Source organism: Bufo gargarizans, chromosome 1, assembly GCF_014858855.1.
Source record: "Bufo gargarizans isolate SCDJY-AF-19 chromosome 1, ASM1485885v1, whole genome shotgun sequence".
Taxonomy (NCBI): domain Eukaryota; kingdom Metazoa; phylum Chordata; class Amphibia; order Anura; family Bufonidae; genus Bufo; species Bufo gargarizans.
Window position 1 is genome coordinate 446,229,781 of NC_058080.1, and position 26,138 is coordinate 446,255,918.

Here is a 26,138-nt window from a genome sequence, read left to right on the forward strand (position 1 = left end):
TTTATTTATTTAAGTTTTACACAAGAATATCATTTTTGAAAAAAATAAAAAATCATTTTAGTTTCTCCATAGTCTGAGAGCCATAGTTTTTTTTATTTATTTTATGGGTGATTGTCTTAGGTAGGGAATCATTTTTGGGTGTTGTGATGACAATTTGATTGGTACTATTTTGGGGTGCATATGACTTTTTGATCACTTGCTATTACACTTTCTGTGATGTAAGGTGACAAAAAATGGTTTTGACACCGCTTTTTTTTTGGGCGATTGTCTTAGGTAGGGTCTCAATTTTTTGCAGGATAATATGACTGATTGGCACTATTTTGGGGTGCATATGACTTTTTGATCGCTTGCTATTACACTTTTTGTGGCACTGTTTCTATCTTTTTTTTTTACAGTGTTCATCTGAGGGGTTGGGTCATATGATATTTTTATAGAGATGGTTTTTACAGACACGGCGATACCTAATATGTCTACTTTTTAATTTATTTAACTTTAACACAATAATAGCATTTTTGAAACAAAATTTAATATCTCTATGTTCTAAGAGCTAATTTTTTCTTTTCTTTTTTTTTTTGCGATTTTCTCACTTTTTGTGGAATGAGGTGACTACTTTATTGATACCATTTTGTAGTACAAATGCCTTTTTGACAAAAATGGCTTTTTTTGACACCATTTTTGTCATTTATTTTTTATGGTGTTTATCGGACAGTGTGGATCATGTGATATATTTATAAAGCTGGCTGCCATCTTGGTAAGCTTACAGAAGGAGGTAGAGAGATACAAACAAGATAACTAACACGGAGAACCATCTGCAACTGGTAGAAAGTAAACTAAAAGGTGATCAGTCCATGGTGCGGCAGGTACTGAAAATTAACCAGGCATTACAAGAAAAACTAGATGACTTGAAAAACCGCTCGAGGTGGAACAATCACTGGATTATAGGAATCCCAGAGACTATCCTTCCCAAACAGCTGCACCAAATCTGTGCTATGGACCTACCATGAGCCTTGGGCTTATATTGCAGACATTCAAGGTAGAGAGAGCACATTGATTGTGATTACCTAGAAAACAAAAGAATGGACGGGCTAAGGGATGTCCAAGACCAATTATTATAAAATACTTGGATAATACAAAAAAATCTGCAATATTGAAAGCCTTCAATCAGGAAGTACAGCTGAGCACCGAGTGCCCAGCTCGGTGCTCAGACTTCCCCTTGTTGCCGGGGGAACCGAGGACATCGGCCGCGCGGAGGAGATGTGCGCCGTCACCAAGGAGATCATGCACAGAAACAGTACGCCAACGGTGATGAGGAGAGCGCGTGCCTCGGTGTCCCATGACTGTTCTTGACTACTGAATCTTTGTTATAATGTATATTAAAAACCTAAGAGTGGCTTCTATTGAAAACTTTTTTCTGTCAAACTTGATTGTTCATTGTCTTAAAATTTAACTACTTCACATCCGTGCCATTTTCCCTTTCCTGACAGAGCAATTTTTTGGCAAATCTAACATGTGTCAGGTTATGTGGTAACAACTTTAAACCGCTTTTACTTATCCAGGCTATTCTGAGAATGTTTTCTCGTCACATATTGTACTTTGTGACAGTGGTAAAATTGAGTCAAAAAAAATAATTTTTAATTATAAAAAATACCAAATTTACCAACAATTTGGAAAAATTTGCAAATTTCCAAATTTCAATGTCTCTACTTTTATAATAAATAGTAATGCCTCCCAAAATAGTTATTACTTTACTTGCCCCATATATTTACTTCATGTTTGGATCATTTTGTGAATGCCATTTTATTTTTTGGGGACGTTAGAAGTTTGGAAGCAAATCTTGAAATTTTTCAGAAAATTTCCAAAACCCACTTTTTAAGGGCCAGGTCAGGTCTGAAGTCACTTTGTGAGGCTTATATACTAGAAACCACCCTAAAAATAACCCCATTTTAGAAACTACACCCCTCAAGGTATTCAAAACTGATTTTGCAAACTTTGGTAACCCTTTAGGTGTTCCACAAGAGTTAATAGAATATGGAGATTAATTTTTTAGAATTTCACTTTTTTGGCAAATTTTCTATTTTAATCAATTTTTACAGTAACAAAGCAAGGGTTAACAGCCAAACAAAACTCAATATTTATTGCCCTAAATCTGTGGTTTACAGAAGCACCCCATATGTGGTTATTAACTGCTGTACGTGCACATGTCAGGGCACAAAAGGAAAGGAGCGCCATGTGGGAAGGCAAATTTTGCTGGACAGTTTTTTTGACACAATGTCACATTTAAAGACTCCCTGATGCACCCCTAAAGTGAAAACTTAAAAAAAATTAAAAAAGTGACCCCATTTTGGAAACTACGGGATAAGGTGGCCATTTTGTTGTACTATTTTAGGGTACATATGATTTTTAGTTGCTCTATATTACACTTTTTGTGAGGCAAGGTAAAAAAATAAGCAGTTTTGGCAACATTTTTATTTTTTGTTATTTACAATGTTCATCTGACAGGTTAGATTATGTGCTCTTTTTATAGAGCAGGTTGTTACGGATGCGACAATACCAAATAAGACCTTCTTTTTTGTTTGGTTTCAGTTTTACAAAATAAAGCATTTAAAAAAAAATATTTATTGTCTCCACATTCTGAAAACCATTTTTTTTTTTTTGGGGGGGGGATTGTCCTATGTAGGGGCTAATTTTTTTGGTATGAGATGATGGTTTAATTGGTACTATTTTAGGATGCATATGACTTTTTTATCGCTTGGTATTACGCTTTTTGTGATATAAGGTGACAAAAAATGTTTGTTTATTTTTTTTACGTTGTTCACCTAGAGGTTAAGTAATGTGATAGTTTTATACAGCAGATTCTTACGGACGTGGCAATACCTAATAGCTATACTTTTTTAAATTTATTTAAGTTTTACACAATAATATCCTTTTTGAAACAAATAAAAAATCATACAAAAAAATCTGCAATATAGAAAGCCTTCAATCAGGATTGGGATCCAGTCATGTTAGATAACCATAAGGTGTTGGTGTTTGGAGGCAACTTGGCAGAAGTGGCAAGAAAAACCTTCTCCGCACTTTGCTCCTTTTTGGTGAAAAAACAGGTTTGCTTCTCCCTGGAATACCCAGCGACACTCAAGATTTAGGATGGGAGAGTATTCTAGTGGTCACAAATATTTGCAAATATCTACAGTTATTATAGTTATTCTGGTAAGGGGAAAGGGGATTTTGGGGGATGTTTATATAAATGTCAGGATAGAAAATGAAAATAATGGGTAAAATGCAGACTAGGGATTGTACATTTTGACTAGATAATTGACAGGCAGTTATGTGTGTTAATTTGATTCATATGTATTATTTTGTATTTTCTTTGTCTGAACTGTAATGAACATATCTTGCCCAATAAAACATTGTAATAAAAAAAAAGAATCCAAATTTAAAGTGCCACAAATACCCTGAAAAGTAATTTCAGGGTGGCCATCCAGTAATTAATAAGTTGATTGTTATATGCACTTGTGATAATCAAATTGTCTCATTATGCATTAAAAAATTTTATGAAACAAAAAAATTATAATAAACAGTAACACCTACGTATTCATAGTTTAATGTATGTGTAAAATAATACTGTAACTTACAAAATATGTTCAGTATAGAACTGCTAATTCAATGCATGTGTTAGTCTTACAAAATGTGCATGTCTGAATATAGATGCTTCTTATTGACATGGTGATGCAGTATATTGTATGCTGTGTGCACACAAAAGTTAACTCCATAGACCTTTCACATACAAAGCTGTGTCCTGATGGCATGATAAGCAATTCAGATTCCTGGGTAGCCACTGTGTATAACTATAGACGTTCCTTTAATATGAATTATAAACAATTGGATATATGATTCAGCTACTGCAATTACATTTAAGTTCCTATTGTCCAAAACTACAATATAGGTCTCACAATTTCTAATCTCACTTAAGATTTGATAGGGACTGATAGACCCCAAAACTTGGAATCAGGTAAATTCACACATCTCAACAAGTTGAAAAAACTGTGTATGATTTACAGACCTACAAAAAGACCCACGTTGCCACTAGAGATGAGAGGTGTATTGGAAAATTTGATTTGGCTGCTTCACTGAGATTTACAAAAAAAAAGGAATTTCTTTGTAAGTAGACAGGAAAAGGTGATTGCACCACTCCCAATCATTGCACCCCTCAGATGCCGTTTATTGCTGATTTTGGCATCTGACATTAATATTACAGTGTAAAATAAAAAATAAAATAAAACTTACCCTCATCCATTTGATCACTAAGAGCCGGCCGCTGCAATATTAGTTAAAGATCCAATGCAAAATCTCTTGCGGCCTGTGAAGACGCCATCACGTCGGCTGCCGTTGTGATGTCATGCATCACTGTGGGATACAATAGCTGGGGGCACCTCCAACAATGGAAAAAGAGTGCCGGCTCACGGTATGAAATTGACAATGCAAAAAAGAAGAAAAAGAATACCGAAACGAGAGCCGCACATCTAAAATATAACAAATTTATTGGAAAAGACAGACACAACACAAAATGATTAAAAATTGTCGTATACAACAAATCAAGGCCATGTAAACCATATATCAGTACATGCCATCCTGGCTCACCACAGGCATATGGACAAACCCCCACATCAATTAGTAGATAACAATAAAGTGCATGTAATCCATCAACAGGAATGAAAGATTCAAAATACTTATCATAAAAAGTATATCATGATGGGGGGCCTGCGTGGCGGTCAGGAGAAGAGCCCAACGCGTATCGCCAGACTTGCTAGCTTCCTCAGGAGTGCCTAGTCTCAAATGCTCCATGACTATACACATATATACAAGATAATCAATTACTGATGATTTTTACCTGTGTGCCAGGTCGCCATGTGGAGGAAGGGGGCCGCAACCTCCTCATTAGCATAAAGTAGGAGAGGGGGAGAGAGGAGAGGGGGGTGGGTGAAGATGTACAGAGTGCCAGCGTGCAGGCATTATAACATATATAGTGAGCCACATGTATACAGCGTTCGGCTGTGTCGACCGCGCATGCGCCCAAAAGAGCAAGCGCAGGCCGCGTTCCAAACACCGGATACGATCGGCCGCGCATGCCCATTGGACACCCGCTGCGTGTCAACAGCCGGAAGCTGAGACTCAGACCTGATTGCAGGACCAGGAGTGTATGAGGAGCCGCGGGCTGCGCTCCAAGCACCGGATGCGAACAGCCGCGCATGCCCATTGGACATCCACTGCGTGTCAACGGCCGGAAGTTGCGTCGCAGACCTGAATAAAGGATCAGAAGTATATGGAAAGCCGCGGGCGAGTGCACAGCTGCGAAAAAATGAACTAACAAAGGATAAAATGTTGAAGAGTATAAATGTATAATACTGAAAATATGACTATTGCAGATAGCCTGGTACAAAATCTGCTATATTCAAGAAAAAAGTATACACATATATAAAAATGAATTAGTGCATATCAAAAAACCACATTAAAACCCTCAATTAGACTTATATTACTATCGTCTAGTTAATTCATGTGCAGAATTAACCGTCAGTCAATTAAGACTTGACGTGTTAATTCGACAACGTGACCAACACCCAAAACAATGTGAAAATTACACTTACCCTACTATTACATCTTGTCTCAACCTTTCTTTGTTTAATTTATGAAAATTAATTTTATCAATTATGTTGTCAATATTTAAATTCTCTCCCTTTTGAAGAAATTTTTTGGGACAAGAAAATTATTTAAAGTTTTTTATTTTTTATATTTTATTTTTTATATTTTATTTTTTATATTAATATATTATTATTATTTGTTTTTTTGTTATTTTTATATTATTTTTATATTTTATATATTTTATATTTTTTATTCATTACTTTTTATATATAAATATTCTTTACTATATTTTCAGTTCTTTATATTTTATATATATACTATCATTCTGCATATAACCAATTTCCACCATTACAATTTTTTATATATCCAATTTATTAGCTTATATTTTAATGTTTTTTATAATTATTTTTTATATATAATAATCTCTTTTTGTGTTTTATAATACATTTTATTATTTTATATATTATTATATGTAAAAGATTTTTATCAGTATTTTTCAGATTATAATTTCAAGATAATTGTTGTATTTGACCATTTTTTATACTCTTCACATTATTAGAAAAAAGGGGAAAAGAGAGATTCTTCGCTCTGTGCTGTCGCCCACAGCGCCCCACACACAGGCCACATAAATGAGGAAACATTTCACAGGATGAGGTAATCAATGAAGTGCTGCACCAAAATATAAACAACTAAGACAAAACAAAAAATATAAATAAAAATAAAAATTATTATATAAATAAAAATAATAACAATCTAGTACATCAAATATATCAAATAGATCATCTACTACATGTCCAATCTAAGGATGATCATAGGTGATCCTCTTCCATAGTGATTTAGTGGGATTCTTTCAAATAAGTGACAAAGAGGTCCTCTCCATGCCAAAGCGCAGAGAAGAGAATAATCCGTTGGATCCAAGAAAAAAGACGAAAGACCAAATAATCACGTGAGAAACCGTGTGTATATCTAAAAGAAACAAACAAACAAAAAGAAAGTGAGAAATGCAGAACATTACCTAGCATAAAAACCTGTGAATAAAAGTTCCTTGTTAAGGCCCTGCGGAGACAAACAATCCAGATTGTAAATCCAACGGGATTCCGCTTTAAGCAGACATTGTGTCATCCGTGTACCCCTGATACTATAATTTATTTTCTCCAAACCCACCACCTGTAAACCATTGTACTTACCACCATGATGGTCCAAAAAATGTGCAGCCACAGAAGTAAGAATTTTCTCCTCATCGGCTTGATCCCGAGCGGCCAGATTGATATTGGACATATGTTGCTGCATCCGTTTGCGCAGTTCTTGTGAGGTTTGGCCCACATACAATTTCTTACACGGGCAAATGATCCCATAAACAACATTTCTGGTGCGGCAGTTTATGTAATGGTGCAAACGTACACATTCCTTGCCATTCACGAAGTTATCTCTTCCCAACATGAATGGGCAGACGTTGCATTGGCCACAGGGGTGTGTGCCCTTCAATTTAATGCCTCTGTTTAGTCCCCGTGTGGGACGCTGAAAATGGCTGCACACAAGTTGGTCCTTGAGGGAGGGCGCCTTGCGGGCAATAATCTTCGGCTTGTCATCCAAAAGGGGCGTCAATCTGTGATCTGAAGTGAGCAGGAACCAATGGTTCTCCAAGATTTTGTATAACGCTGACCACTGATTGTTATAGCGTGTAATTAAATGTATCCTGCCATCCCTGGTTTTTGGTTTCGGAGTGAACAATTCCATTCGCTCAGTGCTCTTCGCTTCTTCATAGGCATGGGAGATAAGCTTCCTGGGGTAGCCCCTTTTCTGGAACCGTGATGTCAGATCTGCCGAAGCTGTCCTGAAGTCGGTTAGGTTAGTACAATTGCGCCGCAATCTAAGAAACTGCCCTTTTGGTATTCCTCTCTTCATATGGGCTGGATGAAAACTTTGATAATGTAACAAATTATTAGTGGCCGTACTCTTTCGAAAAAGGGATGTGGCAATCCGTTCATTTTCCTTACGCAGTCTCAGATCCAAAAATTCCACCGTATCATCCGAGATATTATATGTCAAATGAATATTCAAGTCATTTTGGTTCAGTGTTTCGATGAATTGGATACAGGTCTCCTTGGAGCCCTGCCAAAAGAACAAGACATCATCAATATAGCGGAACCAGCCCACCACGCCCTCCCGGAAAGACGTCGACGGGTACACGCAAGCTTCCTCCCACCAACCCAAAAAGAGGTTTGCGTAGGAGGGCGCACAGCGTGCCCCCATCGCCGTTCCGGACTCCTGCCTATAAAAAGTCCGATCAAAAACAAAATAGTTGTGATGTAACACAAAATGCAGGAGACTCACCAGAAAGGCGCGGTGGGCTGGCTCCCCCGAGGTTGACTTCTCCAAGAAGTAGGTAGTGGCACTAATGCCATCCTTGTGTGCAATATTCGTGTACAAAGACTCAACGTCGCAGGTCACCAGCAATACATTAGAGGTAATTGACAGTTGTTCCAACATTTCAATCAGGTGGAGAGAATCCCGCACATATGAGGGTAATCCTAGAACCATAGGTTGGAGAAAAAAGTCCAAATAAGTGCAGGCCTGTTCACACAAACCCCCAATGCCGGCCACAATGGGTCGACCTGGGGGGTTGTGGAGGTCCTTATGCACTTTCGGGAGCATATAGAACGTGGGGATAATCGGTTCACTCACCTCGAGAAATTGATGCTCCTTTTTAGTAATGATGAACATATCCCGAGCTGATTTCAATAGTTGGTCCAGTTTTTTCTTGAAAACCACTGTGGGATCCGAGGGTAAGGGTACATAAAATGCTCCATTTTTCAGCTGTCGAGTCGCCTCTTGTATGTATAAGTCCATGTCCCATAGGACCACATTACCGCCCTTATCCGCCTCTTTGATGACAAAGGTGCTATTGACCTGCAATTTTCGTATAGTATCGGATTCCAGGCTATTCAGGTTTCTACCTTGCAGGCAATCAGGTTTAAGTTTCTGTATCTCATGTACTATGGCTTGAAAAAAGAGTTGAATGTTAGGAAATAAATTGAATGAAGGGGTAAGTAGAGAGGGCTTATTCAAGGTGAAACACCTCCTACCTGTTTCGGACTCATTTTCTCGCAGAAGGTCCATGAGATCCATGAATACCCCACGTTCATCCTCAGCCAGAGTTTGTAAAATTGATGGTTGATTATATAGAAGTTTAAAACAAAGTTGTCTGCAAAACAAATATGTGTCTTTAACAAATTCAAATTTGTCCAAGATTCGCATGGGGGAGAAGGAGAGTCCTTTTTCCAATATGGATTTCTCCTGGGGGGTCAGGTTATATGTAGATAGATTTATGACCTGAAGAGCATTAGTGTCCATACCATTTAGTACTGTTGTAGTCGTCTCTTTTGGAAAAGTGGATAGTTGTTGCCCCTGCGATGTTGTGGTCCTCTTTTTCTTGGATTTGCGTAGTCCCCTCCTTGTCCTCCATCGTCGCTGGCTTCTGATAAAAAATCGCCCTCACTCAAGCTCTGATCACTAGGATCAGTGTGACCACCAGTTATTCTTGTTGATGGATTCATGGTATTATTTCTACCCTGGCCACGCATATTCCCTGCATGCTTCCACTTAAAGGCCTGTTTATTTTCAAAATCTGTTTTGTCCCTTTGAAATTTAGACTTCTTCCCCATCATTATCTCTTTGTCATACTTGTCCAATATTTCCCTTAATTTGGTATAGTAATTCTCAACCTTAGTTTTGTCATGTAGGGCCAGCCTTGCCTCCAGACCGACCAGCCTCTGTTTCGTCAAGCGCAGTAGATCCTTGTCATGCTCAATAAGCATGCCCATGAGGATTTTAGAGCATTGGGATAAACCCTGTTCCCAGGTGCTTCTAAATTCGGGGGTTACCTCCCAGGCAGGAAATTTCTGCACCCTGAGGCCCCTAGGGATAATACCACATTTAACATATTCTTCTAGGCTCTTAACATTCCACCATACCCTAGAAAATAACTTGTGTGCATCAGACAGCTCATTACTCAAAGCCCTAAAATCACCACCGTCCTCCAAATCTCCCCCCTCCCCCTGGAATACCACAGAAACCTGAGAGTTCCATGCCGCCTCCCTATCCTCCACATGCACTGCCATATGGACACACAGACTATCAAATAGATATAACAATGTAAATAGGAGTGCCTCCCCAAGAAGACAGTGAAGAAACACTGCTAAAAAGTTAGAACCATGGGATACAATAGCTGGGGGCACCTCCAACAATGGAAAAAGAGTGCCGGCTCACGGTATGAAATTGACAATGCAAAAAAGAAGAAAAAGAATACCGAAACGAGAGCCGCACATCTAAAATATAACAAATTTATTGGAAAAGACAGACACAACACAAAATGATTAAAAATTGTCGTATACAACAAATCAAGGCCATGTAAACCATATATCAGTACATGCCATCCTGGCTCACCACAGGCATATGGACAAACCCCCACATCAATTAGTAGATAACAATAAAGTGCATGTAATCCATCAACAGGAATGAAAGATTCAAAATACTTATCATAAAAAGTATATCATGATGGGGGGCCTGCGTGGCGGTCAGGAGAAGAGCCCAACGCGTATCGCCAGACTTGCTAGCTTCCTCAGGAGTGCCTAGTCTCAAATGCTCCATGACTATACACATATATACAAGATAATCAATTACTGATGATTTTTACCTGTGTGCCAGGTCGCCATGTGGAGGAAGGGGGCCGCAACCTCCTCATTAGCATAAAGTAGGAGAGGGGGAGAGAGGAGAGGGGGGTGGGTGAAGATGTACAGAGTGCCAGCGTGCAGGCATTATAACATATATAGTGAGCCACATGTATACAGCGTTCGGCTGTGTCGACCGCGCATGCGCCCAAAAGAGCAAGCGCAGGCCGCGTTCCAAACACCGGATACGATCGGCCGCGCATGCCCATTGGACACCCGCTGCGTGTCAACAGCCGGAAGCTGAGACTCAGACCTGATTGCAGGACCAGGAGTGTATGAGGAGCCGCGGGCTGCGCTCCAAGCACCGGATGCGAACAGCCGCGCATGCCCATTGGACATCCACTGCGTGTCAACGGCCGGAAGTTGCGTCGCAGACCTGAATAAAGGATCAGAAGTATATGGAAAGCCGCGGGCGAGTGCACAGCTGCGAAAAAATGAACTAACAAAGGATAAAATGTTGAAGAGTATAAATGTATAATACTGAAAATATGACTATTGCAGATAGCCTGGTACAAAATCTGCTATATTCAAGAAAAAAGTATACACATATATAAAAATGAATTAGTGCATATCAAAAAACCACATTAAAACCCTCAATTAGACTTATATTACTATCGTCTAGTTAATTCATGTGCAGAATTAACCGTCAGTCAATTAAGACTTGACGTGTTAATTCGACAACGTGACCAACACCCAAAACAATGTGAAAATTACACTTACCCTACTATTACATCTTGTCTCAACCTTTCTTTGTTTAATTTATGAAAATTAATTTTATCAATTATGTTGTCAATATTTAAATTCTCTCCCTTTTGAAGAAATTTTTTGGGACAAGAAAATTATTTAAAGTTTTTTATTTTTTATATTTTATTTTTTATATTTTATTTTTTATATTAATTATATTATTATTATTTGTTTTGGTTTTTTTTTTGTTTTTTTTATATTATTTTTATATTTTATATATTTTATATTTTTTATTCATTACTTTTTATATATAAATATTCTTTACTATATTTTCAGTTCTTTATATTTTATATATATACTATCATTCTGCATATAACCAATTTCCACCATTACAATTTTTTATATATCCAATTTATTAGCTTATATTTTAATGTTTTTTATAATTATTTTTTATATATAATAATCTCTTTTTGTGTTTTATAATACATTTTATTATTTTATATATTATTATATGTAAAAGATTTTTATCAGTATTTTTCAGATTATAATTTCAAGATAATTGTTGTATTTGACCATTTTTTATACTCTTCACATTATTAGAAAAAAGGGGAAAAGAGAGATTCTTCGCTCTGTGCTGTCGCCCACAGCGCCCCACACACAGGCCACATAAATGAGGAAACATTTCACAGGATGAGGTAATCAATGAAGTGCTGCACCAAAATATAAACAACTAAGACAAAACAAAAAATATAAATAAAAATAAAAATTATTATATAAATAAAAATAATAACAATCTAGTACATCAAATATATCAAATAGATCATCTACTACATGTCCAATCTAAGGATGATCATAGGTGATCCTCTTCCATAGTGATTTAGTGGGATTCTTTCAAATAAGTGACAAAGAGGTCCTCTCCATGCCAAAGCGCAGAGAAGAGAATAATCCGTTGGATCCAAGAAAAAAGACGAAAGACCAAATAATCACGTGAGAAACCGTGTGTATATCACCATGATGGTCCGTTGGATCCAAGAAATGCATCACTGTGTACGGGATCTTTAATCAAAATGGTGGAGGACACCTTTTCACGTTCAAACGTATGAGGTAAGTGATTTTTTTCTTTATTACTGCCATTCAAGGAAAATCTGATTTGTTGCCATGAAACACGAGGAAATTTGGCTTTGTGGTGAATCAAGTTTTCCCTGAAATTTGTATCGAAGTCCACTTTGTGAACTTTGTTTTCCCTCAGCACTAATTGCTACCATGCTTCCATTGGGGAGCATGATATATGACCCCCCTCAAAGTTAGCTGATCATGTGAAACCCAACCAATAGATTTCACTTTTAGCACATCCTAAGGGTGTTATTCTGGAAGTCCCCAGTTTTTCACCCTTTAACTCGTATACATGGGTCTGGATATCACTGGAGGGTAACCACCAGGCCACTACCTCCTGGGGTAGTTTCTGTGTATTCTGATTGTCCATATTGCATCCTATGTCAGAATTATTTTTTCAATTGCATTATAAACTGCTCATTTCCAAGGGAGCTGTGGTAGCTGTGCTTGCACACTATAAAAAAAGATAGAAACCACTCTGGTGGCTAGGACCATGAGAGCGCACATAGGCACGCATGCACAGCAGCTACTATCCCAGCTACTAGGGATGAGCAAATCAACTTCGGATGCTTCATCCGAAGTCGATTTGCATAAAACTTTGTTACAATACTGTATAAAGCGAGCACTCCGTACAGTATTCGAATGTATTGTCTCAGATAAGTAAATGTTATTACTTCACGAAGTCTCGCAAGACTTTGGGTAATAACTTTGTAAATTAATTTCTACTGTGAAAAACCTTTGTACAGAAACTCTGTTTTGGTTCCAGGTGGTACCTTGAAACTAAACCCGAGTTCGGTACAATGGTTTCTTACAGTGGAAATTAATTTGCGAAGTTTTTACCCAAAGTCTCGCAAGCCTTCACAAAGTAACTTCAGCTCATTGGAGACAATACAATTCTAATACTGTAAAGAGTGCTTGTTCCGTACATTATTCTAATGAAGTTTTATGCAAATCGACTTTGGATAAAGCATCCGAAGTCGATTCGCTCATCCCTACTGGCTATCATGCACTGTATCTGCACGGCAGCAGTGGCTGTAATCCCTATGTACAATGCGAGCAGTGTATAGTGCGAAGAAAAAAATGAGTCAAGCTAGTAAAGGAGACAATATCAAGAATCATAATACATTAGTAAGTGTGCTGTATTAACTTTGTTTACATCATAAATGCCATTTGCTGAAGTGAGACAGCTTCTTTAAATTATGTTAATTAAAGCATCCACATGTATACAAGGAACATGAGTCAGTACCTGATCTATTGAATTCTATATAAGGTTATTTTATCACATTCAGAAATCAATGAGAAGATTAGTGTTTATTGAGCACCAAAGTGTGCGGGTGCTCAGGTGCTCGGGTCGAACACCTCAGGATGCTCGGGTGCTCTACCGAGCACCTGATCACAATGGAAGTCAACTGGAGAACCCGAGCATTAAACCAGGCACTCCCTCTCTGAAGAGTGGAGGGTGTCTGGTTTATGGGAAAAGGTCAGATATTGATGGAAACACTACCAAACTGGTTTGGGAACAGCATGGGGAGGTTGTCTGGATGCATCTTGGACTCCCAGGTCACTACTGGGAACAATGTTGTCCGAGTAGTATGCTACTTTTACATAATGACAATAATACGCACAAAACCGAAGATAAAAATTGTTAGAAACATTCTTTCCTATATATCTACTTGTATATAAAGGGCAAGTGCTGACAAAAATTACAAGGAAGAGGCACTCCGATATAACCTGTATATTACATAATGGGAGGCCTCATTCACATTGTGGAACAATTGTTCAGTTAGTGGGACTCCTACACTCATAAATCCTATGCACTAACTGAAATGGCTATCAAAAAATACAAAGAAGCGGCACTCCAATACACCCTTTATTACACATAAAGGAGGGCATCATACACCCTTGAGAAATTATGATTGATGGCCTGCAGGTGACCCCCAAAAACATTAGGAGCAAGGGCCTTCTGGTGACCCTATACAACATTACGGGTGAGGGTCTGCTGCTGAGCTGACCATCTAAAACATTAGGGGTGAGGGTCTGTTGCAGAGCTGACTCTTATATGTGAGGGCCTTCAGGTGAGCTGACCCTCTAAAAGATTGTAGGTGAGGGCCAGCAGGTGAGCTGACCCTCACTAATATTGTAGGTGAGCGCCTGCTGGTGAGCTGCCCCCCAAAAACATTACATGCGAGGGCTTGCAGGTGAGCTGACCCTCTAAAAGATTGTAGTCGAGGGCCTGCTGGTGAGTTGACCCTCAAAAACATTATATGCGAGGGCCTGCAGGTGATATGACCCTCTAAAAGATTGTAGGTGAGGGCCTGCTGGTGAATTGACCGTCTAAAACATTATATGGGAGGGCCTGCAGGTGAGCTGACCCTCTAAAAGATTGTAGCTGAGGGCCTTCTGGTGAGCTGACCCTGAAAAACATTATATGCGAGGGCCTGCAGGTGAGCTGGCACTCTAATAGATTGTAGGTAAAGGCCTGCTGTTGAGCTGACTCTCAAAAACATTATATGTGAGGGCCTGCAGGTGAGATGACCCTCTAAAAGATTGTAGGTGAGGGCCTTCTAGTGAGCTGAGCCTAAAAAACATTATATTTGAAGTCTTGCAGGTGAACTGACACTCTAAATAATTATAAGTGAGGGCTTGCTAATGAGCTGACCCTCCAAAACATTACATGCGAGGGCCTGCAGGTGAGCTGACCCTATAAAAGATTGTAGGTGAGGGTCTGCTGGTGAGCTGACCCCAAAAACATTACATGTGAGGGTCTGCAGGTGAGCTGATCCTCTACAACATTAGGAGCGAGGTTAGACTAATAAGCATGTTGATATGATGGAAGAGGAGGAAGAGGAGGACGAGAAAAGGAAGATTGCACTATATACCCTTTTTTGTGGTGGAAGGTGTGCATGGGAAAACAGTGTATTCAGTACAATCACATTTAAAGTGCCTTTATGTTCAGCCGCTTTCCTTACTATGCCCCCAGCAGCACTAAATACCCGTACTTACAAAACGCTGGCAGCAGGGCAGGCCAGCACCTCCAAGGCGTAGAGAGCAAGTTCATGCCATGTGTCCAGCTTGTAAGGCACAGAGGGATCATCGAGGACGCTGACACGGTCTGCTACGTACTCCCTTACCATCTTCCAATTTCTTTTCCTCCTTGTGACACTAGTCCGTGCATCAGGGTGAGGGTGCTTGCAGGGTGTCATGGAACTGCCCCAGGCTTTGGAAACTGTTGAGAAAACCAAAAAAAGATGATGGGTCACTTAAAGTACAAAAGCACATGTAGAGCCAAAGTAATCACAAAATAGCATAATTTTCTATTGAAAATCACATAAAGACATAATTGACAAAAGCCACAATAAATAATTGACACAAGCCACAACACATTTAAAAAGTTAAAAACCAAGAGGACTGATGGTGGGCCATTGGTGTATATTGAAAAAAGTGCAAGTGCAATATTTGTGGTTGGCCACTAGTAGAAAAGTTGGTTAAACCAAACTACTATGGCTCAATACTTAACCATGTGGGTGATGGTACACACCACAAAAAGTGACTGGAGCATAGAAGCAGTAAAATATCATAAGCACATAGCAAGTACTGACCAACCAAGTTTTTACACCGCACACAACCACCACCAGTAAGCTCCCCAATGCACGTTTTGTGTTAGCTTTTTCAAGGGGGTGAAGGTTTGTTCCATATATCTGCAGATTAATTTTGTTATTATGTACTATTGATTCATAGTACATCCTCCTCATCCTTCTCCTCCTCCTCATCATCCAATTTGCGCTGAGAAGACAAACTGAGGGTGGTCTGGCTATGTCTTCACCCATTTCCACCTCTTCCACATGCAAAGTGTCAGCCTTAATTGTGAGCAGAGAGAGTTTGAGTAGACACAGAAGTGGGATGGTGGCGCTGAAAATAGCGTTATGGTCGCTCACCATCTGTGTTGATTCCTCAAAGTTTCTTAAAATCTCACAGAGGTCAGACATCCATGCCTACTACTCACTTATGAATAGCGGAAGCTGAATGGAAAGGCAACAACCATGTTGCAGCTGGTATTTCACTACTGCCTTCTGCTGCTCACAAAGCCTGGTCAATATGTAGAATGGGGAGTACCAGAGCGTGCTCACAACACACAACAGTCAGTGAGCTGGCAATTGTAAGTGCTGCTGCAGCGTTGACAGACCGGCTGAGGCTGTCGATGACTTGTGGAAATGGGCACATACACTGCGCACCTTCACCAGTAGCTCAGTCAAATTAGCGCACCACTGAACAACTAAGTTGAAGACGTGAGCTAGGCATGGAATGTGTTTGAGCTTGCCGAGCTCCAAAGCTGTCATTAAGTTGCAGCCATTATCAGACACAACCATACCTGGTTCTAGGTTTAGTGGCGAGAGCCACAGCTCAGTCTAGTCTCTTATCCCCTGCCATAGGTCTGCGGTGGTGTGCTGTTTTTCACCTAAGTAGATCAGCTTAAGCATGGCCTGTCGACACTTCCCCACTGCAGTGCTACACTGCTTCCATCTACCGACTGATGGCTGACTGGTGCTGCAAGAGAACAATTCTGAGTTGGAAGTGGAGGAGGAGGTGGAGGAGAAGTGGGGGTTGGATCTAGGGCTCGCAATCCTTGGCGTAGGTAGCACCTGTGCCATCCCAGAGTACGACTCGCTCACGGCCTCCACAACGTTCACCCAGTGTGCCGTTAGGGAAATGTAGCGTCCTTGGCTGATAGCACTTGTCCTTGTGTCAATGATTAAGTGGACCTTTCCAGTAACTGCGTTAGTCAGGGCACGGGTGATGTTGCGGGACACATGCTGGTATAAGGCGAGCATGGCACACTGTGAAAAATAGTGGCGCCTGGAGACTGCGTAACGAGGGACGGCTACCGACATACGGCTGCGGAAGGCCTCAGTGTCCACAAGCCTAAATGGTAACATTTCCAGGGCCAGTAATTTGGAAAGTTGTGCATTTAGTGCTATGGCCTGCGGGTGGGTGGCTTGGTATTTGTGCTTGCATTTAAATACCTGGGGTAAGGACATTTGTGCGCTGCACTGGGACACGAAATGGTGCTTGCGAAGGTCCAGGTGCAGGGCGGAAGGCATCCGGACCTGCGCCTTCTACAGGGGATTGGCCAGCACATAACAGAGGGGAAGAGGAGGCAGTGGTGTGACCCTCATACATAGATTGTGGACCCAGGCGTCCGGTCCACCTATTACGGTGCTTTGATGACATGTGGCAGATCATGCTGGTGGTGGTGAGGTTTCTAGTGTTCACGCCCCTGCTCGATTTTGTATGGCACAGCTTGCAAATTACAATTCTTTTGTTGTCTGCACTTTCCTAAAAAAAGCGCCATACTGCGGAACACCTACCCCTTGGCAAGGGAGATTGCAGGCCTGTTTGGCGTGGCGCGCCAGTTGCAGGCCTGTTTGGTGTGGCGCGCCTTCTCCCTTTTGCCACCCCACTGCTTCCTCAAGCCTGTTGTGGTGCTTCGGATCCCTCCCCCTCTGTACTGCTGTCCTCGCTCGACTTGCTACCTTCCCAGGTTGGGTCAGTGACTAAATCATCCACAACCTCCTCATCCACTTCCTCACTCTGCCTTATCCTCCTGACTTGTTGACCTAACAACAACCTGATTTTTTGACAACTGTGTTTGATCCTCACTATCAACCTCTTCAGACACTAATTTCCGTTGACTTATTGGCAACTGTGTCTCATCATCATCATCCACCTCATGAAACACTAATTGCCTTTCCCCACTGTCATCTTCTTATGACTGTGGATACTCAAGAGTTTGGGAATCAGGGCACAAGATCTCATGTCCCTCTTCAAGTGGGCCGAGAGGCCCAAATTAAGGAATGGCGCTGAAAAGAACTCATTGGAATATCCGCATGTGGGATCACTTGTTTGGCAAGACTCTGATTGGTGGGAGCAAGGAGCATCAGGTGAGAATTGTGTTGACCAGACTCTTGGCTACTGAGACTGGACTTGGTGGAAGACACGGTGGTGCTTAACTGCCTGGAAGCATTATCTGCTGCAATCCAACTGACCACCTGGTCGCACTGGTCTGACTTTAAGAGTGTTGTCCTGTACCTCCCTGCAAACTGGGACATGAAGCTAGGAATTGTGGATGATTGTTTTTCTTGTGCTCTTGCAGCAGGCACAGTTTCAACGCACCCAGGGCCACGGCCTCTGCGTGCACCATCAGCATCACGGCTACTTCCCTGTGCCTTACTGCTCGCCTTCTTCATATTAAATGTTATATATGTTTGAAAGTATGTCACACGTACAGTAGCGTAAGGTTTGTAAGTGTCTGAAATAAAAAATAAAAAAAGGTATTTGGGATGTGAAAACGTCACACAGGAGATATACCGCAGATAATGTCAATGCTGTCACCAGCGGCTAATAAAAAATTACAGGGAATGTCACAGGTATTTGGGATGTGGAAACGTCACACAGGAGATATACCAGAGATAATGTCGCTGATGTCAGCATCGGATAATATAAAATTACAGGGAATGTCACAGGTATTTGGGATGTAAAACGTTACACAGGAGAAATACCGCAGATAATGTCGCTGATATCACCAGCGGCTAATAAAAAATTACAGGGAATGTCACAGGTATTTGGAATGTGGAAACCTTACACAGGAGATGTAACCTAGGTAATGTCACTGTCCGCAGCGGACACCGTCTACGGAAAAAGTATACTGGTTGTCACAGATATTTTGGGGATGTGCACACGTTACACAGGAGATGTAGCTTAGATAATGTCGCTGTCTGCAGCAGTCGAACTATTGCAAGCTATTTAGCACAGGATGCGCTAAAAATAGATATTGCTGCCACACACAATAGTCCTTAAAAGGACTTGTGGGTCTCTGACAAGTTTTTTAACTTAAAAAAATAAAAAAGTGCTCCCTACACTATCTTCCCTTCTTCAGCAAAGCTCTCCCTGAATAACACTGAGCCGAACACGTGTCATCGGGTGCTATTTAGCCAACCAATCACTGTAATGTCAGTAATCAACATGGCTACGGCATTACAGTGAAGGGCAGGACTTAACTGCACGTTTATTGGCTGCTTAGCAGACAACATACGTGCAGGGATGAGACTCGAACATTGCGCTCGTGCATATGTGGTATTCGGCCGAATACCTTCATGTGCCAAGCATCGAGATTCTCGAGCCGAACTGGTGTTCGGCCAAGCATGCTTGATCAACACTAGAGAAGATGCCCCCAACACTTATTTTCAATGACAGATTCTGTGTTATTAGAATACAGTGTAAATAGTACCTTTTATTGAAATTCTGCCTGTGATGATAATGAGATGACTGCTGAGAAGTGATCACTACAAATTAGTAAGTCAGGACAACTGCCAGATTTTAATTTTTTTTTAAATATGATGCTGAAATACGCCTATATTAGGCATATTTCAGGCGCAGAGTGCGCAGCAAGTTAGTTACGCTGCAATCTGCTAATTCTCCCTGCTCACGACAGGTCTATAAAAGTGGGTGTGTCATGGAGAAGTTGCAGATTGCGTCACAACTAACCTGCAGGCACGTCTGATTTACTATTTTCTACTCCTGAAACACGGTCTAAATAAAAGCAAGCTAGGAAGCTGTCTTAGGGCCGCTTCACACGAGCGGATGCCGTGCGTGGCATCCGCTCCGTGAAAGAGTGCCAAGACCCGCTGCAGACTGCAGAGGCACGGAGCGGTAACATGACTGTTAATGCTCCGTGCCTCTCTGTGATCTCTTTACTACGAAATCACAGTGACAACTGTGATTTCGTAGTAAAGAGATCACAGAGAGGCACGGAGCATTAACAGTCATGTTACCGCTCCGTGCCTCTGCAGTCTGCAGCGGGTCTTGGCACTCTTTCACGGAGCGGATGCCACGCACGGCATCCGCTCGTGTGAAGCGGCCCTTACATTTAGAACTGGCGGAGAATTTATGTAGAAGCCAGCGCCTCTTCATAACTCCAGGAGATCCACTGCCAAATATAGGGGTTATTAAGACTGGTGTCTAAAATGCTGGTTATAAAAAAAAATGTGCCCTTTGGTTTTTGTTTTTTTCTTTTCTTTCTTTTTCAAGAGGTATTTTGCATCTAAGACTCAAACTTATGAACACAGATATTAGTTTTCGCATTTTTTTTTTTTACATGAATGTATGCGTTAATGAATAACTGCTTGAAGGCGCCTGTCAGTGTAAAGTGATGGATGGAATTATTGACAAAAATTTTAAAATAAAAAGATCATATAATATTAAACCATATGATTTCCAGTTATATATTTCAAACATATGAAAAGATGGGAGCAAAAAAATGGTACGCTAACGCATTTTCTCTTGACACATTCCCTGCCAAGGCAGGACTCACCATGTTGCATATAAATTATATTTCCAAGGTAATTCTTACAAAATCATTTTTGAAGCTCCTCTTCCAACCTTTGTTAAATAGGTCAATCACAGTAAATGACCTGGTGTAATTGTCTAGTGTGTTAAATGTGCATAAAATAAATACTAGCCCCATCAACAGCACAGATGTTATTCACTTCTGGATTTGAAGGAAAAGTAGCCAACTAAGGGCTCATGCACACAACATATTTTCTTTGCGTGTCTTTTTTTTGCAGACCATATGCTCAACCATTCACTTCAATGGGTCTGCAAAAAAAAAAGGAAGTTACTCCATGTGCATTCCGTTTCCGTATGTCCGTATTTCTGTTCCGCAAAAAAATAGAACATGCCCTTTTATTGTCCGCATTACAGGCAAGGCTAGTACTGTTCAATTAGGGGCCAGCTGTTCCGTTCCGCAAAATACAGAATGCACATGGACGTCATCTGTATTTTTTGTGGATCCGTTTTTGCAGACCTCAAATTACCTACAGTCGTGTGCATGAGCCCTAAGGGTCATGTACAATAAAGCAGTGTACAGTGTAAGACAGAAAAAGTAAAAGGTTAATCCTGGCACTGTGATTTTCATTAGTAGGTAGTGATGATAGGTTCCTCGAGATCACATGTTGTAGATCAAACATCAAAAAACTCTAAAATTGACTTACATTTCTTTTATTTTATTTTTTATTTTTTTATATATGTATTGTGGGGATCCGCTCTGGTAGGCAGTGGTAGCGAGTGCAGTATAGAGGCAACACAGAATGGTCTTGGTGTAAAACACGATGCTTTGTTTATTCACACGGTGCATACAAGTGAAAGACGGTGCAGTTCATAGGGAGGGTGATCACACACAACAGCAAAATAATAATTCAAACACAGCAAGTCCCTGCTGCCGGCTACTTGAGGCCTGTTTCAGTCACATAAAGCAAAGTCTATTTAAAGCCAGGAGTAATGTCACCTTTTTCTCCTTGGTGAAGTAAGTCCATGGGTCTTGCTTCTAGCCACAGGACACGGATCCCTCCTGGGTTCAGCTGCAGGATCCTGCACAGTCCTCCACAGGCCTCAGCACACAGCCCAGCTCACCTCCACTTCTCACTCTCACAGCCAGAGAACACAGAAGCTTCACATTGCACACCACACCCTTGTTGCTGGTCAGGTTTTAACCCTTCCCTGCAAAACCTGGCCTGGACCGTGGGGAGACAGGCACCCGCCCGCATATCTGCCTGCTCCCAATAAGAGCTGGCCCGGATCCGCTGTGTTAACAGCATAACCGCTGCAATATGCACTTTTCTGGCTCTTACTCCACCGGTGCCAGGACCCCCGGTGGCACGTACCTGCCGTCTATTACCACCCCAGGTATTCTCCTACATATCCCCCCCCTTTGTTCAACCCTGAAGGGTTGCACACCCTGTTCAATCCTGAGGGGTTGGACACATGTACAACAGTGTACCCGGGAAAGGGCATCGGCATTCCCCTGTAAGCGGCCTGCCCTGTGTTCGACACTGAACTTAAAATTCTGGAGGGACAAGAACCATCTGGTGACCCGGGCACTCCCCTCCTTGGCCCGGCTCATCCACTGGAGAGGGGAATGGTCGGTCACCAGACGGAACCTTCTCCCTAACAGATAGTACCTAAGGGACTCGAGGGCCCACTTAATGGCCAGGCATTCTCTCTCTACCACACTGTACCTGGTTTCCGCTGGGGTGAGTTTGCGACTCAGGAAGACAACAGGGTGTTCCTCCCCACTGATTTCCTGAGAGAGTACTGCCCCTAGGCCCACTCCAGAGGCGTCCGTCTGAACGACAAATTCCCGTGTGAAGTCGGGTGTCACCAAAACCGGGGACCCACACAGAGCCGACTTCAAACGGGAGAATGCCTCCTCCGCCTGCTCATCCCAGCGGACCATCACCGTCTTCCTCCCCTTTAAAAGTCTTGTCAATGGGGCCGCTACTGTGGCAAAGTTGGGGATAAAGCGCATGTAATATCCTATCATCCCTAGGAACGAACGTACTTGCTTGGTGGTAAGAGGTCTGGGCCAGCTCTTGATCGCCTCAACCTTGTCTACCTGGGGTTTGACAACTCCCCGCCCAATCACGTATCCCAGGTGGTACCGGACCTCCTCGAACCCGAGCGAACACTTTTTTGGGTTGGCCGTCAGTCCAGCTTTTCTAAGTGAATCGACTACGGCCTGTACCTTGGGCAGGTGACTCTCCCAGTCCTGGCTAAACACGATGATGTCGTCCAGATATGCCGAAGCATATGGACGATGGGGCCGTAGGATGACGTCCATCAATCGCTGGAAGGTGGCTGGAGCACCATGTAGGCCAAAGGGCAAAACTTGGTACTGAAATAACCCCTCGGGGGTGACAAAGGCAGTCTTCTCCTTTGCCGCCTCCGTGAGAGGCACCTGCCAATATCCTTTTGTGAGGTCGAGGACCGAGAAATAGCGAGCTTTCCCTAGCCGTTCTATGAGCTCGTCTACCCGGGGCATGGGGTAGGCATCGAATTTCGACACTTCGTTGAGCTTTCTAAAGTCATTGCAGAAGCGCAGAGTACCGTCAGGTTTTGGGATGAGGACTATGGGGCTGGCCCACTCGCTCCTTGACTCCTCAATCACCCCTAACCTCAAAATGGACCTTACTTCTTCTGAAATGGCCTGTCGCCGGGCCTCCGGTACACGATACGGCTTTAACCGTACCCTGACGTGGGGCTCGGTGACGATGTCATGTCGGACTACCGAAGTTCGACCAGGAAGCTCAGAGAATACGTCCCTATTTCGACTCACCAACTCTTTGGCTTCCTGAGCTTGTTTAGTCGACAGACCACCCGCTATCTTTACTGCGGAGGTGCCCTCCCGGACCTCGGGTGGAGCTGGGATCTTCCCCGCAGACAAGACAGTGCTTGGGCTGTCCCCAATGAGACACTCCCTATCTCTCCACGATTTCAGTAAATTTACATGATATACCTGTTCTGGCTTCCGCCGGCCTGGCTGGGATATCTTGTAATTCACTGACCCTACCTTCTCTTTCACCTCGTAGGGACCTTGCCACCATGCCAAAAACTTACTGTCAATGATGGGGACTAGCACCAGTACCACTGGTCCCCCGAGTTAAATGTCCGGACCTGGGCACTCCGGTTGTATACCCGGCTCTGTGCCAGTTGGGCGGCTTCCATGTGTTCCCGGACGATTGGTAGGACTGTCTCTATACGGTCCTGCATCTTTTCTATATGCTCTATAATATTCTTGTGGGGGGTGGGCTGTTGCTCCCACGCCTCTTTTGCGATGTCCAGCAACCCTCTTGGCCGTCGACCGTATAATAGCTCGAAGGGCGAGAATCCCGTAGATGCCTGGGGCACTTCTCGCACTGCGAACAATACGTACGGCAGCAACAGGTCCCAATCCTTTCCGTCTTTGGCTACGGTTCTTTTAAGCATAGTTTTTAGGGTTTTGTTAAAGCGTTCCACTAGTCCGTCGGTCTGAGGATGGTATACGGACGTGTGCAACCGTTTAACCCCTAAAAGCTTGCAGAGCTCCCTCGTCACCTTAGACATGAAGGGCGTCCCCTGGTCGGTCAGGATCTCTTTTGGAATCCCCACCCTTGCGAACATACCCATGAGTTCTTTAGCTATGAGCTTAGCAGAAGTATGACGTAGTGGGATCGCTTCAGGATATCTGGTGGCATAGTCTAAGACCACCAAGATATGCTGGTGCCCTCTGGCCGACTTGTTTATGGGGCCTACCAGATCCATCCCTATTCTTTCGAAGGGGACCTCGATGATGGGCATGGGTACTAGGGGACTGCGATAGTGGGGCTGGGGGCTCGTCATCTGACACACTGGACAGGATTGGCAAAACCTTTTGACCTCCTCATAAACCCCGGGCCAATAGAACCTTTGCAGAATCCGCTCTTGGGTTTTTTTTACGCCCAAATGTCCTCCCAGCACGTGGGAGTGGGCCAAGTCCAGTACCACACGGCGGTATGGCTGGGGTACCACCAGCTGCTCCACTACCTCGTGCTGCACTTTGTCCACCCTATACAGCAGGTCCTGGTTAAAAGCCAGATGGGGAAACACAGAGTCGGCCCCTGGGTGCTGAGCCACCCCATTTACTACTGTCACCCCTTCCCTCGCCCGTAATAATGTCGGATCCTGGAGCTGGGCGGTCCCGAACGTGTCACGGGATACCTCCAGGTCCGGGATGGACGGGGTTTCCACGGATTCGCCTGCCAACACCTCTAGGGGAAACCTATCGGGATGACACTCTACGGGTGATGTGGTGACCCCTACAGCTGGTATCCCTGCATCGGGATCCTCGGGCACTGGGCCCGATTGTCGTCTGTCCCTAAGGGAAGGCATATTGCTCTTCCACAGAGTCCAGAACAAAGGAAAATCCCTTCCCAGTATGGCGGCATAAGGGATTTGGCGTCCCACTCCGACGACATGCTGCACCTCTTTGCCCAACACGGACATGGTAACCCTGGCAGTGGGGTACTCCCGGCGGTCCCCATGGATACAGACAATGGACAGGGTTTGCTTCTCTGGGAGTGTCTCAGACACTAAGGACTCATGCACTAGGGTCACCAGGCTCCCAGAGTCCAGCAAAGCATTAATCAGATGCCCATCGACCAAGACTTGGCACAGAGGTGGCATATCGGTGGTCGGCCTGGCATCCGCGGTACATACAGGCCGGGCAAAGAAAGAGGACCGGCGAGCGAACCCGCAGTCCATGGGTTCAGGTGTTTGAGGACAGTTCGCTGCCCTATGTCCCAGGCTGTGGCAGTGCCAACATTGAATCCCCGTGGTCCCTCCCCGGTCTCTCTTCCCTGGAGTAGGACTAGCCTTCCCCCCCTTTGTGGTTGGGTCCCTTTTTCCGGATCCCTAGCCTGAGAGGGAGCCCGACGGGATTCCTGCACCTGCGTTGAGTCCCGCACCAAGTCCTGGGTTGCCACATACCTCTCAACAAGGCTTACTAACTGATCCAGGTTGCCGGGGTCTCCCTGACCAACCCAGCGCTGTATGGCCCTTGGCAGTGTGCGCACCAAACGATCAACCACCACCCGTTCCACCATCTGCGAGGGGCTCAATGTCTCAGGCTGCAGCCATTTTCTTACCAGGTGTAACAGGTCATAGGCCTGGGACCGAGCAGGCCGGGACTCGGAGAAGGCCCACCGGTAGACTCGATGTGCACGCACATAGGTATTAACCCCAAGACGAGCCAACACCTCCCCCTTCAGCCTCTTATATCTTTTGGCTTCCTCCTGACTGAGGTTGAAGTAGGCCTTTTGTGCGTCTCCCACTAAAAATGGCGCCACTACTTCGGCCCACTGTTCTGCCGGTAACCTTTCCTGTTCCGCAGTGCGTTCGAAGACCATCAGGAACGCCTCGATATCCTCTTCGGGGCCCATCTTTCTTAACGCTGAGCGCACCTTATCCCGGGCAGCAGGTAGGATTGCGGTCCCCCCCGGGACGGCTTGTTGTTGTAACACCCGCATGGACTCCTGCATAGTCGCCAGTTGCTGGGCCAGTAGACTATTCAACTGCCGCTGGTCTCTCAGGGCTTCCTCATGTCTCCGAGTAGCCTCCTCATTACTTTGC

General features: G+C 43.1%; 1 protein-coding gene across 1 annotated transcript; it reads right to left on the reverse strand.

The window, feature by feature from the left end:
• Positions 1–7,219: 7,219 nt before the first annotated feature.
• Positions 7,220–9,247, reverse strand: LOC122927779. Its single transcript, XM_044279979.1, has 3 exons — positions 7,969–9,247; positions 7,590–7,746; positions 7,220–7,299 (listed from the first exon to the last, which is right to left on the reverse strand). Exons 1-3 carry the CDS (start codon positions 8,986–8,988, stop codon positions 7,220–7,222), a joined length of 1,257 nt encoding a protein of 418 aa, XP_044135914.1. The 5' UTR covers positions 8,989–9,247.
• Between the last annotated feature and the right edge of the window lie 16,891 nt (positions 9,248–26,138).